This window comes from Pseudophryne corroboree, chromosome 9 (genome assembly GCF_028390025.1).
Source record: "Pseudophryne corroboree isolate aPseCor3 chromosome 9, aPseCor3.hap2, whole genome shotgun sequence".
NCBI classification, from domain to species: domain Eukaryota; kingdom Metazoa; phylum Chordata; class Amphibia; order Anura; family Myobatrachidae; genus Pseudophryne; species Pseudophryne corroboree.
In genome coordinates, this window is record NC_086452.1 from 110,013,911 (window position 1) to 110,031,818 (window position 17,908).

At 45.7% G+C, this 17,908-nt stretch overlaps 1 protein-coding gene across 2 annotated transcripts in view; it reads right to left on the reverse strand.

The window, feature by feature from the left end:
• The window catches only part of ABL2 (ABL proto-oncogene 2, non-receptor tyrosine kinase), an 87,427-nt gene extending 69,844 nt beyond the window's left edge, over positions 1-17,583 (reverse strand). For both annotated transcript variants that reach the window (XM_063939750.1, XM_063939749.1), the window contains exon 1: positions 16,902-17,583. In XM_063939750.1, coding sequence (XP_063795820.1) covers positions 16,902-17,094 — 193 coding nt within the window. In that variant the 5' untranslated portion in view covers positions 17,095-17,583. The remainder of the gene's footprint in view (positions 1-16,901) is intronic.
• Positions 17,584-17,908: the final 325 nt, after the last annotated feature.

Here is a 17,908-nt window from a genome sequence, read left to right on the forward strand (position 1 = left end):
GCAGATGGCTTCTGCCCACTGAAGTATCCTTTACACTTCCCTCATTGCCATGCGGCTTCGAGTGCCGTCTTGATGATTTATGTACGCCACCGTGGTGGTTGTCTGACTGTACTTGAACAGGCCTGTTCTGTATCCAAGGCAGGGCTAGTTTCAGTGCATTGAACACTGCCCGCAGTTCCAGAATGTTTATCGGGAGGAGAGACTCTTCCCTGCTCCACCGACCTTGAAGAGTGTTGCTCCAACACTGCGCCCCAACCCCTCAGACTGGCATCCGCCGTCAGCAGGACCCAGTTGAGGTGAAGAACCAGAAGGGACGACCCCTGTCCAATCGCTGATCCTGAAGCCACCAGGACAGAGACAGGCGAACGTCCGGAGTTAGGGAGATCATGCGAGTCCTGTGACGGTGGGGTAAGCCGTCCCATTTGGAGAGAATCAACTTCTGGAGAGGGCGGGAGTGAAATTGAGCGTATTCTACCATGTCTAAAGTCGACACCATGAGGCCCAGTACTTGCATCACCGAGTGAATCAACACACGTGGGCGAGATAAGAAGTCATTTTATCCTGAAGTTTCAGGGCCTTGTCCAGAGACAAAACAACCGCTGCTTGTGTGTGTCCAACAACACACCCAGGTGCAGCATGCTCTGAGCAGGTACCAGGGAGGATTTCTTCCAGTTGTTGAGCCACCCGTGGGCTTGTAGGAATTAGAACGTCAGTTCCAGATGACGAAGGAGTACCTCTGGTGAGGTTGCCAGGATCAACAGATCGTCCAGATACGGTAGGATCCTGATGCCCCGACAACGAAGGAGAGCAGTCATAACCGCCATGACCTTGGGGAAAATTCGTGGAGCCGTGGTCAGACCAAACGGTAAGGCCTGAAATTGGTAATGTAGGTTGCCAATGGCAAACTGCAGGTATTGCTGATGCGACATGGCAATAGGGATATGTAGGTACGCAACCTGTATGTCCAGGGATACCATATAGTCCATGGGCTCCAAGGCCAGAACAATAGAAAGAAGAGTTTCCATACGGAACTTGGAAACCTTCACAAATTTGTTTAAAGACTTGAGGTTGAGAATGGGCTGGGAGGATCCATTCGGTTTCGGGACAAGAAACAGCGTGGAATAGTACCCCCTGCCCCTCTGAGCCAGCGGCACTATCACTCCTGTATCCAGGAGAGATTGCACCACCAGATGGAGCGTCTATGCTTTCACTTGATCCGAAAGGATGTTGATTGAGCAAAACCGAGGGGGACATTTCTTGAAAGAGATGGCGTAACCGTGCGCAACGACTTCCCTTACCCAGGCATCCGAAGTGGTCTTTAACCACACCTGAGCAAACCATAGAAGTCTGCCTCCCACCCTGAGATCCCCCAGAGGGAGGCCCGCACGGTCATGCGGCCAGTTTATCCGTTTTGGAAGCAGGCTGATGGGCAGCCCAGGCACGTTTTGGTTTGGGCTTGGTAAATTTGGAAGAGCATGTCTTGTTTGGGTACGCCTGACCCTTTGCTTTACCTGGAGGCCGAAATGAACGCAAGGAAGTACTCTTAGCCTTCGGAGCCGAAGGAGTAGTACTAGGTAGACAAGCAGTCCTAGCTGATGCTAAATCAGCAACAATTTTATTATGGTCTTCCCGAAAAAGTATTTTCCCCTTAAAGGGTATCACCTCCAATGTCTTTTTAGAGTCCAGGTCAACAGACCAGGAACGCAACCAAAGAATCCTGCGAGCCAGAATGGACGTAGTACACGCCTTGGCCACTGGGACACCGGCATCAGAAGCCGCCTCCTGAATGTAATGAGAGGCCGTAATTATATAGGAAACAAAAATTAGAAGGTAGTTCCGCTTCAACATCCTGAACCCAGGCTTCAATAGCTTTCGCCGCCCAGGCAGCCGCTATAGTGGGTCTATGCACAGCCCCTGCAAGAGCGTAAATGGACTTCAAGCAACCCTCCACACGCTTATCAGTCGGTTCCTTCAGGGAGGTGACGGTAGTGACAGGCAGAGCCGAGGACACCACCAGGCGTGTAACCTGAGAGTCCACCGGAGGTGGGGTTTCCCAACTTTACTGATCTCTGCCGTGAGGGGATAACGAGCCAGCATCTTTTTAGACAGTGAAAATTTCGTACCTGGAGATTCCCAGGATTCCTGACGTATGTCAACCAGGTGGTCAGAATGGGGTAGAAGCAATTTAGTCACCTTCTGCCTGATGGCCTCCAAGAGGTCAGGAACGTCCACTTGTGTCAAGAGTTTCCCCATCTGAAGAAGTATTTGGATCAGTGTCAGTGGGGTCAGTGTAAGCGCCATCTTCATCGGAAAAAGTATCCGGGACATGCGTGGATTGTGAGGAAGTAATGGCCCATTTAGAGGACCCCTTTGGTCTTAGGCGGGTGAGGGTTAGCTTTTTGTTTAACCAGAGACTGGTTTAATTGCTGTAACTGAGAAGACAGAGTATCTGCCCATGGCGGAGTAACTGCAGGGACAATATGTGGCTGTAATGGCACAGAAGGTCCCATAGGGGGTGTAAGCCTAGTTACCAGCGTAGTCAGTAAATTAGCAAAGGTAGCCCATGGCGTGATTTGATCTGCCCCTGGTGCTGCCGACTGACCCTGGGGTGCAGAGACCCCCGTACCTGAACCCTCTGTTGCTATATTTTCCTCATGACCATCCATGGCGTCAGCACTGCCTGGTGCAGGATCAGCCCCGGAGTCGACACCCTCTCTAGCAGACATTACTTGTAAGCGTACCCTTAGGGTGACCAAAAGTGCATTAACAGCAGAAAGAATACCTGGCAAAAAAAAACCTTACAGTGTGGCTGCAAGCAGAACACAAAATAGGGAATTTAAGAGGTATACAGTGACTGTAACTTCACAGAGAAAATATCAAACAAGTACATCCTGTGAAACACTATATCTATAGGACCCTGACGCACATAGTCCCCCTCAGGGTATAGAATATAGCAGTGATGGGGAACCTTTGGCACTCCAGCTGTTGTTGAACTACACATCCCAGCATGCCCTGCTGCAGCTTTAGCATGGCCAAATAGCAAAATTGTAGCAGGGCATGCTGTGATGTGTAGTTCAACAACAGCTGGAGTGCCAAAGGTTCCCCATCACTGGAATATAGGGATAGCAAAACCGGTGGGATACTGTAAATGGAATAGAAATCACACAGCAGCTACTGGCACACACAGTCACATGCACAATGCAGGAATTATTACAAACAATAAAACTGCACTGGACTAGCAATACTAAGTAACTGGACTACAGAGTAATGCTATATAATAATATAGATCTAACAATGCACAGTGAAACTGGATGTATATCACAGGGTACTTGTACTAAATAACCCTGAATGTATGCACTCTTTCTTAACTAATGCGGTCTAAAGATATGTAGAATAGTTAAGTGTCCCTAAATGCACAGCGCTGGATGCAGGCGGCTTTACAGAGGAGACATTGCCCAGCAGTCCCAGGATCAGCGCAGCATGTGAGAAATGACGACCAAACGCTGACAGGGAGTGAGGGAGGCAGAGAGAAGCAGCTCCAGGGCGGGAACATTTGCAGTAAATGGTGCCTGTGGCTGGGGGAGGGGCTACAAGTCAAAGCCTTATCCCCTTACTGGACTTCACCACCGGGTACTGCGGGACTTGTTAAAACTGATTTTTAGTACAATCCGACCTGTGACCTGTGCCCTTGCCCTGGTGGTCTAGCGGGGTCCCTGTACGGCCACAGTGTCCACGCCAGCACATCTCCTAAAGACCGTGCCGGATCGCGACTTCAGCGGGTCCCGCCTGGGGGACCCTCTTATTTCCTCCCTTGGTGCGGCCACGCGATCCTGGAGAGCAGCGGTGAGTGTGTGTGCCCTGATGGAGACCGGAGACTGGAGCTATAAGTACCCGGCAACCAGGGCACGGGAGTATACAGCGCTGCTGGGGGAGGTGATGGAGCTGCAGCATGAGATGTCAGAGTGACATCTAGTACTCAATACCTATTGCTGCAGCCCTTGAAGTCTTCTATTTTTCAATTTAAAAGCTCTTTTCAGGGCTACTGGAGCAGCCCTCCCTGGTAGTGACCTGCTTGCAGGCACCAACTTACAAACTGAGCTGAGCTCCTGGGCACGGAGGCAGGGTTATAGAGGAGGCGGCACTATGCATCTTTGGAACAGTCATATCTTTTAGCCTGTTGGTGCCTCGGATCAAGATCCTACTCTACACCCCGATGTTATTCCATATGGAATACAGTATACCCCGCTGCAGAAATAAATATTATATTATATATACACATACACACACACACACACACGCTTTTCGGTTTTACACAGCACTATTGTTTTCATTACTACACAAGTTAATAGATAAATAAAAGGAAATTCTCCATCTGACAGCAGGAAAATCCTAAATATTCGGGCTAGAATGCAAATTAGCCATTTCCTAAAGAGCTCTGCATTGCAGGCAACACCACAGCATGCAGTCTGCTGTACACTACAAATGGCTGTGCACCGTCACCGGCCTCTGCAGCAGAATGGGCAGAGAGATCACAACACCCTGCTAGGTATAACAGACACTTAGAAGTAGTCATGTTTTGCATGTGTGATCAGAGTATAATCTACATCAAGCCCAGAGCATATACGGAAATGCTTTTCTGGGTACTATGCAACATCGGAGAAAATGGGAAGTAGGTCACTATACAGAGAACCCCAGCTGCATCCACTTAGAAATTCCTAGCCCTACCTTCAATCAGCATCTTCAAAGCCATATTTTATTAATCTTATAAAGCTGGAGGCGGCTCGGCTGCCATTTGGTGGTCACTGAGTTCAATCATTGTGTGTCACGAAAGTACTGTCACAATAGCAAATATTAATGCAGCCGTCACTTTCATAAGAATCAACCACAATTAAGGAACAACTGACTTCAGAGCAATCGGTCACCAGACATACTCATCCAGCCAATGACACAAATCAGTCCAGTTTTATAGTTCACACAGTTACATTTCAACCACTTTTTATATACAAAACGTAACTGAAACAAATCTGATCCAATCATTATGTTTAATAAACGAGAGTCTACTTTATCAAGCAGTTATAATTCCAATTTAAGAAGCGGTATGGTGATACCTATTCTTTTTGAGATTAGGTAACGCCATCTTGGCGATGGAGGGACCAATCATGCCAGGGAGGCTTTGGTGAATCCCCTCTGGGTGTCCTGCACGTGAATATCAATGGAAACCCTTCACACACTACCGAACCCACCCACCGACTCATAAGTGGCAAATTGGCATACTTGCTTTATTCCCACATGATCATGTATAACGACCTGACATGTACAATCATGACCATTTCAAGATCTATTTCAATTGAAAAGAACACATTACAGGTTGAGTATCCCTTATCCAAAATGCTTGGGACCAGAGGTATTTTGGATATCAGATTTTTCCGTATTTTGGAATAATTGCATACCATAATGAGATATCATGGTGATGGGACCTAAATATAATCACAGAATGCATTTATGTTTCAGATACACCTTATACACACAGCCTGAAGGTCATTTTAGACAATATTTTTTATAACTTTGTGCATTAAACAAAGTGTGTCTACATTCACACAATTCATTTATGTTTCATATACACATTATACATACAGCCTGAAGGTCATTTAATACAATATTTTTAATAACTTTGTGTATTAAACAAAGTTTGTGTACATTGAGCCATCAAAAAACAAAGGTTTCATTATCTCACAGTGATCGCAAAAACGCGCTATGGCGCGTATTTTACCCAGAAACAGCCGCCCGGGACTCACATTTAGAAGATGAGCGGGTCCCACAGGACGCGCTCATCTGAATATGTGTTTGCATGTGTTAAGCCTGTCAGCGGAATGCAGGAGGTGACTGGCTGTTTTCTCAGCCAATCACCTCCTGTAGGCTCCATCCAATCACAGCCTGCAGCATCTCCCGCTTTGAATCCTGCTCCCCGCCAGCACATGAATCTGTGCTGCAGAGCTGACAGACTGGCCCCGCTCATCCGACTCCACCTCCGCTCTGCCGCCAGCACCCTCCTCTGCGACTGGGAGTACAGCTCCGGATCTGCCCGCCGCCACCCCCCTACCCGGGACCCGCTCAACGCCCCACCGAGACCCGACAACCACCTTCCAGCAGGAGCCGCCCGGGCTGCGCAGCTCCCGCTGTAGGTAAGCAGTAGACAGTGCTGCATCGCCCCGCTTCACCTGGAGTAGCTGGTGCAGATGCGGGATGCCCGGGGGCTGCAAGCTCCGTGTGTGCAATGTGAGGCCGCTCAGAGTGTCAGGGCCTCACTGACACCATTTTTCTGACAGCACAGTGCAGTGAGTGCACTGGCACAAGTAGCCAGCCGGCGCCGCAGCATGAAGGAGCTATCTGTGAAATCGCAAGGCTGGCAAGAAGGAGCTCCTCCGATCGCTTCCCCTGACGGGCTGGCCACTGCTAAATATACCAGTAATCAGTACAACTGTGCAGTGACACTGACTTTCCCATTGCACCTGGGGCTCCACTACTTTGACACAGTTGTAACTGATTATCGGTATATTTAGCAGTGGCCAGCCCGTCAGGGGAAGCGATTGGAGGAGCTCCTTCTTGCCAGAGAACAGCCTCTGCTTGCGATTTCACATAGAGCTCCTCCAGGCTGCGGCTACTACAGGCGCAGGCTGGCTACTTGTGCCAGTGCACTCACTGCACTGTGCTGTCAGAAAAAATGGTGAGTGTCAGTGAGTTGCTGCTGGGGGCGGAGCCACTTGTGTTAAACGGCCCCTTCGTGCAACTGGAGGTGATAAGTGGTTACTGCAATGTGCCTCAGTGCTCTACCAGGCGCATTGTGTATAATAACGTGTTCTACCAGGCGCATTGTGTATAATAACATGTTCTACCTGGCGCAATGTGTATAATAACGTGCTCTACCAGGCGCATTGTGTATAATAACGTGTTCTACCTGGCGCAATGTGTATGATAACGTGCTCTACCAGGCGCACTGTGTATAATAACGTGTTCTACCAGGCGCATTGTGTATAATAACGTGTTCTACCTGGTGCAATGTGTATAATAACGTGTTCTACCTGACGCAATGTGCATGATAACTTGCTCTACCTAGCGGCAATGTGTATGATAACATGCTCTACCTGGCGCAATGTGTATGATAACGTGCTCTACCTGGCGCAGTGTGTATAACGTGTTCTACCTGGCGCACTGTGTATGATAACGTGCTCTACCTAGCGGCAATGTGTATGATAACGTGCTCTACCTAGCGGCAATGTGTATGATAACGTGCTCTACCTGGCGCAGTGTGTATGATAACGTGTTCTACCTGGCGCAATGTGTATGATAACGTGCTCTACCTGGCGCAATGTGTATAATAACGTGTTCTACCTGGCGCAATGTGTATAATATGCTCTACCAGGCGCAATGTGTATGATAACGTGCTCTACCTGGCATAATGTGTATAACGTTCTCTACCTGGTGCAATTTGTATAAGTCCTCTACCTGGTGCAAAGTGTATGACGTGCTGTACCTGGTGCAAAGTGTATGACGTGCTGTACCTGGTGCAAAGTGTATGACGTGCTGTACCTGGAGCAAAGTGTATGACGTGATCTACCTGGATTAGTGTGCATAGGAGGTTCTACCTGGTGCAATGTGTATAAGCGCCACTACTGTGTGGTGTAATGTGAATTGACACTATTATGTGGTCACGCCCCTTCCCTATGAAGCCACGCCCCTAAAATTTTGCGGCGCGCACTACCTATTCTTTATGGTCTAAGTGGTCTAACACCAATTCACTTTCTGCCTAAGGGCACCAAAATGTCTAGTTACAGCTCTGGTGCAGGGTGTCCTGCATGCTACACAGCCCAGCAGCACTGTAACCCCATCCCCCCCATCTTGCAACACTTTTGTAGTGTCCAAACAAGATTAAAATTAATAAGAACCTTCATTCCGATGGGACCCAGAAAAAGACCGGTAGGACCCCAATTTTTAAAAGTGAAGGGTCCCTGGGACCCACTTTTTTTTTGGCTCAGCGCGATCACTGATCTCACTCTCACTCAAAAAAGTCCGTATTTCGGAATATTTGGATATGGGATACTCAACCTGTAATAGAATTATGATTTTGTCAAAATGGGCTAGTTTCAATTCATCGTGGGTTGAATTTGCGCGGGAATTAGCTACCGGTGCCATTCAACGCAGCGTGATGTGACGCCCGATGAGAGGATTTCATCCTGCACCCCCAGCGAGGTGCAAGCAGAAATCAGACAAAAGTGCTGGCGTGATGCTGATTTCTGTCCTTAGCGTGATGGAAACAGCGTCGCGCCGGGCACTTTAGTCAGAGAATGCCGGTTCTCGAGACAAAATACCCCATTTAGTCCGGGAGAACTGTCCGTCTCCGACAAGACAGCGCACTGAATTGAATAGCATTGGGAGCTAACTCCCAGCACTATTCAATCTGCGCTGAACTGAATAGCGCACATATTCTTCATTTTCATTCTTTGCCGATTTTATTAGTCTTGTCAACGCTATAGAAACTACACACTGTGGCTAGTTTGAACTAATCAATGTCCAATAATTAATTCTGCAATGAAATTGTAGACAACTCAAGTTCAATTACCAGCGAGTGGACGCATCCATTTACCATCCACACAAGACACGTCCTGTTAATGACTGAATTCCAGGCATCGCTGAACACCAATGTTTACAACAGGACAGCAACGATATTGAACAATCTGGATGCTACAGGGTAAACAGATTTGTGTCATGTAATCCAAGTATAGGCTTCGGGCTCAATATAGTTATGGGGATCCTTCCGAAGAGCTCTTGCCGTGTAAACATCTAAGAACGTAAAATGACTCATCGTTCTTCTACATATTCTTCAAAAGCAACCCCCACAGGCAACTTATGATCATTTTTCACATTAATTCTAAGGACTGCAACTTACCCCTAGGCTGTAGGAGCAGCCCTTCCTGCTTTTACACACAGGTAGGACCTTCCAAACATGAAAAGCTAATGGGATGATATATTTCTGGCTTAGAGAGTGTGCTTAGAAAGTTCAGCCTGACAACAAACATGCAGAATTTTTTTTTTACCTATTGTAACAACAACAAAAAACAAATACAAATGTTTTTCTAGTTGTTCAATACAAACCTTCAATAAATAGTACTATTAAGGCAGTGGTTCCCAAACTATTTTGAATGACGGCACCCAAGAGTATCAGAATTTTTTTTACGGCACCCCTAGGCCAAAAGTTTCTAATTGAGAAATTGACAAAGAAATATTTCAATCAAGTAAATTGTGTTTATATGTCATCCTTAGGTTTAATTGTTTTGTGAGGTACAGGATCTGCTTCTGTTTGTCTACATATTTTATTAATTGGCAGCCACCAGCACTGGTTTTGCCTATTACATTGACCCCAGGGTGCCATGGCACACGGTTTGAGAACCACTGTATAAAGTGGGGGGAAAAACACAAACACACACCTGTGCAGCTCCATTTATTTACCAATAAAAAATTAACCACATATCCCTTTCGAAGCCTTTAAGATGTGTATTTGCTTGGTTGCACTTATCTTGAATTATGGTCAAATTTATTTTAAAGGTTTGTAGTCCGTGGCAACAAATCCAGGAGACAACTACACGCACCTTAATAGGCCCTACACACTGGCCGACATCACTCAAAGATATGAACGATCTCGTTCATTAATGAACGAGGTACCGTTCATATCTTTGAGTGTGGAGGCACATGCCCCGTCGGCTGTGCATGCAGGCCAATATGGACGATCTCGTCCATATTTGCTTGCACTGCTACGGAGCCGGGTGACGGGGGGGAGTGAAGAAACTTCACTCCCCCCCCGTCACTGCCCCCCCCCGCCGCCGGGTCGCCCGTCGGCCACATCCGCCGTCGGGCAGCTCGGCGGCGGATCGGCCAATGTGTAGAGCCCTTAAGTGCGGTCATCTTTCTAGTGCATTTCCCAACCTCATAGCCATTTATTATCAGGCATTATGATACACACATTCTCTGACCTCAACTGCGGCTCCAATTTCACAGCATGTGTGGCCACCAAGGGCCATATGACATTCCCGGATACAATACAAGTCATCCAAACCATTATTGTGCCAAGCTTTTAAAAAGTAACAAAAAAGTAGATTAGCTGCAGAAGTATGCAAGGGCTACATGTAGAGGATTCACGCTTCTGGAGTGAAATGTGATCTCATGGATCTGAATGACATCATAATAAGCGAGCAGCTTCTTACATAACTTAAGACCATAACTTGGGAACAATTAACCACACATTATTTAGCGTTCACTCTAGGGCCCTCATTCAGAGTAGATCGCTAGCTGCTGTTGTTCGATGCGTGGCGATCATTTTAAAAAAACGGCAAAACTATGCATGCGTATGGGCCGCAATGCGCACGTACGGGTACAAAGAGCATCGTTGTTTTGCACTGTTTCTAGCGATGATTCCATTCGCACAGCCAATCGCAAGGAGATTGACAGGAAGTGGGAGTTTATGGGTGTGTCAACTGACCATTTTCTGGGTGTGTTTGAAAAAACGCAGGCGTGTTCAGGGCGGGTATCTGACGTCAATTCTGGGACCTTCGTCGCAGCAATCATCGCACAGAATAAGTAACTACAGGGCTGGTATTGTTTTGCACAAAATGTTTTTGTACTGCGCGGCTGCACAGGCGTTCGCGCTCTTGCAAAGCGAAAATACACTCCCCCGTGGGCGACTATGATGGTAGTGATACCTTTCTGCCCTCCTCACTGATCAGCAGCCCGCACCTAGAGTAAACACTACATTATTGCATTATTTATTAAATACAAGCCATACTATTGGCCTATATTGGAGTAATTTGGGCTACTTTAACGTACAGATCAGCACATTTTACCTTAACTGTGTAGTTTACCAATTCTAAGCCAATAAACACTTAAGACAAATTCACTTGGGCCAATTCAATTGTTGTCAATGCCCCTGGCTGGGTGTCTATAGGAGCTATTCAATTTTCATATCAGATAGAAGCTCATTAATAGTTAGCGCGCCTGACAGCTCCGGGTTTAGCTCTACAAAGTGTCTAAACCACTTAATTGGGCGTCCAAAGTCCATGTTTGGGCTCTCACACTACGGACTTTGAAACATTTTTTCTGGAGGTTACAAGAAAAAAAAAATATATAACTGCTGCGGCTAAGGGGTTTCTATTGGAGAAATTGAATAGCTCCGATAGACGCACAGGAGGGGACGTCGACAACAATTGGATTGGCCCCACAGATGTTTACAAAGATCCATCGGCCTTACAAAAAAATCTTCCCTCTTGGTTTACGTGGCTACCCACGCTCAGCTATACTAACAATTAAATAATGTCTGTCACTTAGACAGGAGCCGAGGATGCTAGAAAACTATTGGTTACCCCTTTGGAGGATTTAAAACAGACACTTTCCAGTGCACGAAAATCATGTAAAATGAATCATAAAAGAAGAGCACCTGGAAGGCACAGCTGTCTCCCAGATCTACTCTAACCAGACCTCCATCCACAAAGCTCTTTAGATGTAACATTGTTGGTTACAGAACATTTCTATGACTAGTTAACTAATCCTTTGTTCAATGATCATGTTAAATTACATTTAATCATTCTACAGATATGTTTGTCAAACATTTATCTATTGAGATTCCCTGGTGAAGTTTTAAACAAGGTCACAGGGAACACTGGATGACTCCTGGCTCTCTGCATTCCTCCCCTCCAAGAACACATCCTTGCTAATTACTCCAGCCTCTCATCTCAAAACACTCTGTAACCTGGAGAGCAGATCAGCTACACTGAACCACAACACCACTTGGGTATTAGATCTTGCGTCCAAGCCAATCAAAAGGCTCAGGCAGTGTACATCCTGTATAGAAGTTTGCTGACTGACTAAGTGCTATTGTGGTAACTTAGGTTTCAGAAGGTCTTCCCAAGCCCTTTACTTATACACACTCAGCTAGATGGAGGTCATGACTTTATTTCAGAATTTGGCATCAGGATATATAGAAAACAGCACAAAAGAACTGAACCATTAAGTTATTTCAACAATGGTAAATATCAAAATAGATCATACAGTATATTTATCTTTGGATTGCTGTCACTTAATGAACTGCAAAAATGTCTGTATAACAGCAATGCAAATAGGTAAAGAGTAAATATTTGCATTACTTAGAAAAGTTACTGACATTTCATTAAATGCTACAGTATCCTGCTACAGCAGTAATGCACAGGTTTTACTAAACTGACCACAAGTTTTAGATTCATGACCTTCTACTACTACTACTACTACTACCACTGTCACGGAGAAGAAAAAATGGACTTAAACAATCATGAGAGACTGCAGATACCCAACAGAAAAAAAATAGATTTTTAAATATCAGTTATAAAAAAAAATAGAGGAGGAGGAATTGGTTTCAAGGAATTTAGTGCACCCCCGGCTTACTGGCTGTGGTGATATAGCAGGGCGGAATAAGAAATGCAGCAGCCACCACGGCATCTTTCGCTAAGTAACCATGGTACTCCCAGCTGCTAGAGTACCTCATTCCTAACAGACAGGTTTTGGAGCGGACAGGAAGCTCCTTGGTTTCAGTGGTTCTCAAACTCGGTCCTCAGGACCCCACACGGTTCACGTTTTCCACGTCACCCAGCAGCTGCACTGTGTATCACCAACTGTCACATTTTAAAAATCTACAGGTGACCTGGAAACCATGAACCGTGTGGGGTCCTGAGGACTGAGTTTGAGAACCTGTGGATACAGAAGCTCTGCTGCTACATGACTTTTAAAAGGCCAGTAAACACACATTAATACAATATGAACATTCATCCAACATACACACCCACCCACGACAGATGTTTACAACTATATGTACTCACCTTAGCAAAATGACTGCACGATATGTGTATACTTGTCAGCATTTTAGGGTAACTCACAGAAACACTTGCACAGTCGGGCTGACCTTGGTGCAATGCAATCCCTATAATAATGTGCTTAACGGAACTCGTAGCACACATTTTACATAAGCAGCCTTATGCAAAAATCACTTTTCTAAAGCCAGCGAATGAATAATAGGTAACAGTAATCATGGCATTTAATACTACATAATAATTCTACAAAGTGTAAGCATGTCTGACTCGAGAAAGACTAGTGGCTGTCCAACCAACTTTTGCTAAGAACTCCCAGTGCTGGGGGGGGAGAGAGAAGGGACTGCGGGAAAATGGGGCCAGGCAAATCCCAAATCCAATATTCTAGAACTGAATGAAAAGGTCACACAACTAGTTCTGTCCCTGGAAAACTTATCTTCAACATCAGTTTCCCGTAAAGTCTACTGCTGTGTTCATCAATTGCAGTAAGGAATATGGCGCTGTGCGCCCAATAAATGGCAACAGCTTTCCTACACAAATTTTGGAAGTTGTTAATTATACAGGCACTTCTGTAATATCCCTTTTCCACCATCCTGGATTCAAACACCATTTCCACTGAACCCAGGTCAGCCCTGTCAATCCCTATGGATGTCATTCAGAATTTACTTTTTTCAGGCTCACAAAGAGGAGTGTGGCTGTCTTCCTGCCTGCAGTTCAGGGGGTGCTTAAACTGAGGATCAGGCTGTGGGCTGCAGTTAATGCTACAGGTTAAGCTAATGGACAGCCTGTGGCTGAAGCTGTGGGTCAGCTGCGGGTGGTTCAGGCAGTCTGTGTGCTCAGCATCAGTGTTAACAGCGCTGTTGCAAAGCTCCATGGACTGTCTCTGATCTCTCTCACCACAGTAAGCGTTATCTGGGTCCTTCCAGTGTTCAACCTTGCTTAAAACCCAGGTCGGGTAGCCAGGTACATTGACCGTGGTCATTTTTTGGGGAGTCGTTTTCACTGTGGTCCAACCCCGATAGACCGGCAATATCCCGGATTATTTTGGCCGTGGAAAAGGGGTACAACCCATCAGTGCGAAACATTCAACTTAAACATGGTCTCAAATCTTCAGATACATTGCAAAGTCAGTGAAGAAAAAAAATAAAAATGATATTATATTATATATAGTCAACCAGGCAGCGGGAAGTTTGAAACCGGCGGCTTTACACTCAAGCACCTTAGAAGAATCCAACAGCTAAATAGCTCCTACACGCCCATTACTTACCGGCGCCATAAAACATCAGAATTCTTCCCATACTATCTAATCCAGTCAGATTACGCCACTGAAGGTGAATATGATACACAGGTGAAAAAGGGTGGTCTTCAGTCTGCCGGCTGTCGGGATCCCGGTGCACAGTATACCGGCGCCGGAATCCCGACACCTTTTCTCCCTCTTGGGGGTCCACGACAGGGCTGCAAGCATAAATCTGCAAGTCGGGCACTAAAAGGGGCTGCGAGGGATGAGAGTTTACGGAGGCGCTGGCAGTGTTTACATGCTGCAGCAACGGCACCTCGCACCCTTCGCGGGGAATAGGATTGACCTCATAATGTCAATAATTAGGTCTATATGGTTGAAATGTTGACATTAGCATAAGGGTTATGGTTAGATGTAGCGTTAGGGATACATTTACATTAAAAACACATTTTTGACATTCTGACCATATGGGGGAGCACGAGGACAGACAACACACATTTCCTCTCGCAGCCTTGTGAGGTGGCAAGAAGAAATGTGTGAAAAGTCTGTGGTTTGGGTGCCCTAACCAGACTTTAGACAGGTTTAGCCCATATACTCGGCTGAACCCTATCTATTGGGTGTGACAAGCGCAATAATTAATGGGCGCCCAGGACAATTTCATTGCTCCATCATGCACCCATAAATTATCACGGCACCCAAAAGAATTGAATCCCCCCCATGACAATGTGGATATGATGACTCAACATAATACACTGAAACCATATACAGTATCAACTACTAATGTTCCATTAGTTCAGTCTCATGTATTCCATTCTGTTTGGGACGTCGGCATTAGGAAACTGTTCTGTCTATGGATATGTACTTCACTCACTGTTTTTGCTTCACCTAGTGATTTGTATAATGACTTAAGCTGGAACGTCCGTACACACTGGGACGATGTTAATGAAGGACATAACAACCATGTTCCGTACTTCATTAAGATAACACAGGACGCTAGCGACGGAAGCTTGGTTTGATGTGCAGCACATTAAACCAAGCGTCCGTCGCATGTGACCGCGGGAGCGCACAGTCCTGGGTACACACTGCGTGATGTAAGCGATATGTTGCACCAAAATGGCTTTTTGGTGCAAGATCACTCAAGTCTGTACCCAGCCTTAGAAAAACAATCCTTCCTTAAAGAAACTCTATACAAGCTTTGTTTTACTGCACCAGCATTGTATACCTCTCTTCAATTTCCTGTAGTGCTCATGCCACCATATTTCCTCTCCGCTGTATCACATATTTCCAAGCAATTGTTGTGACTTAAGTACATATAAAATATAAATGTATACATTTTAAGAATGCAGTTGTAATGAGGTTTCTGACCTAACAAAAAGAAATAATAATAATAATAATAATAATAATAATAATAATAATAATACAGGTTGAGTATACCATATCCAAATATTCCGAAATACGGACTTTTTTGAGGGAGAGTGAGAAAGTGAAACCTTTGTTTTTTGATGGCTCAATGTACACAAACTTTGTTTAATACACAAAGTTATTAATAATACTGTATTAAATGACCTTCAGGCTGTGTATATAAGGTGTATATGAAACATAAATGAATTGTGTGAATGTAGACACACTTTGTTTAATGCACAAATAATAATAAAAAAAAAAAAAAAGAAACAATAAAACCAGATAACTTTTTATAGCCTCTATTAGTGGGTGTATAAACATAGTAAGCAGCGATGGCCAGCGAGGATAAGGAAAAGCATCACAACATGTTGTGTACAGCTAGCCCTCCAATGTCTTTGTACTTTTCTTTCTTTATGACATGCTGCTATTACATCCAGATGTACCAATCTCTCCTGTACATAGAAGCCAGACAGAAGCAGAAAGATGAATGAATGGTCTGCAAATCCTAGCTGTGATTCATACATTGGAACTAGCCCATGATACAGGGACAACATTGCAAACACTAAAATATCTATATATATATATATATATATATATATATATATATATATATATATATATATATATACACATACACACACACACACACACACACACAGTCCAATAAGATTGAAGTAGATCATAAGCATAATACAGTACAGAAACTATGAGCAAAATAAAGAGTTTTACATTTGAGTGATATACGGAAACCATAAAGAATATACAAAGGGGGTTGGAGACACTTTGGGTAATAAGTTTCAGGACTATTCATCCTACCCACGAAGAGTCCAGGTGCGGCAGCCATGCGTTTTCTACTCTACAAAGAGCACCAGGCCAGGCAGCCACGTTGGGCGCACTACACTAGTTGCAATGTGCGCATAAGCAATACATGGAAATAGGAGATACTGTACCAGGATAACGCAAACAGTGAATTAACTAGATACCCACTGTATAAACAGTTCAATGGACCTGCTCATAATACCCTTGAAAGTACCAGCCAAGGCAGCTCTCTAGGGCGCACTACATAGGTTATTGAGGGCAGAATGAGCAATTCCCAGAGGTGTAACATGCAGCAGGAGATTACAGAGGAAAGAAAAGAACAGGATAGATAGATAGATAGATAGATAGATAGATAGATAGAAAGAAAGACTGGCAGGGCTCAAAACATGTTTTCAATGTGGTGCCAAGGTCCAATAAACATAATATATTACACTCACCTAATCCCTATAACACTGTATATGACCCATGACACTGTGTAATTGCCTGTGTGTGTGTGTGTGTGCGTCTCCCTATGTATACCTATATTATATAACCCATACACATGACATTTGCCGGGCAATTACCGTGCTGGGTGAAGATGTTGAACCCGGTCTCCGGGTTGCTCCTTCCGGTTGTTTCTCTCCGTCGTCCCCCGACTCCTGTCCCCACGGCTCCGGGGAGGTTGCTGAGTTTGGCCCCGGTGTTCCGGCTCCCTCTGGGCGGTGGCGGTCCTCCACCAGGTGTCTCACCTCCAACGCGGCCTACCTGCTGGCCCATCCCCGGCTTTTCGTTAGCTGCTTGTTCGCCGCTGCAGCCGCCGCAGGGATGGCCCGAAGCGAGCCGGTTACATCCCTTCCGCAGCCGACGCTGTTAGATCCGGGCCTTCTCAGGCAGCGCCGCCACACCCTATGCCCGTCCCTGCGGGCGGACTCCCCCCGTGCGTCCACAGCCGGGCTGCGGCTGTCGGGTCCCCCGATTCACGGGCTCTGGCTCCGCGCCTCCGCCGCAGCCCAGGCCGCCGCCATATTAACCAGCGAGAAGCGACAGCGCTCGGCCAGAGCGGCCCCTGTCACCAGAGAGGAACTGAAAGAGCGCCCCCTCGCAATGAAGCCTCGAATGCCCTGAACAAAAATGGCGGTGTGGTGACATTCCTTGCAGTTACTGCTACTGTATGTAGTCGCTGGTTCCCCTGGCACCTACTCTGGTCTATACAGTGTATGAACACAGTGCTGCGTGGGCTGTGTGCTATGGAATAGTTCAGTGCAATGATTTGCCAGGCGTTCTGTACGAACTGCCGATCTGCTGTTATTATCACGTGACATCTGCTGCAATGCCCATAAGGGGACATGTTCCTGTTGATGCCCCCACCTCTCCCCCTTCATTTTGGCCCGCCTCATAGTATATATAACCAGTTACCACTTTAAAATGTCCTGTTTCCTGGTCTCTACATTATTTTCTTTTGGTTTTTTCCTGGCTGCAATATCCTGTAAATTCCCATGTTACAATGTGTATATAAAATTCAGTGGTACACATACATTCCATTAAACTAACAGAAGTAAAAAGCTGAAAAGTATATTGTACCTTACGTCAA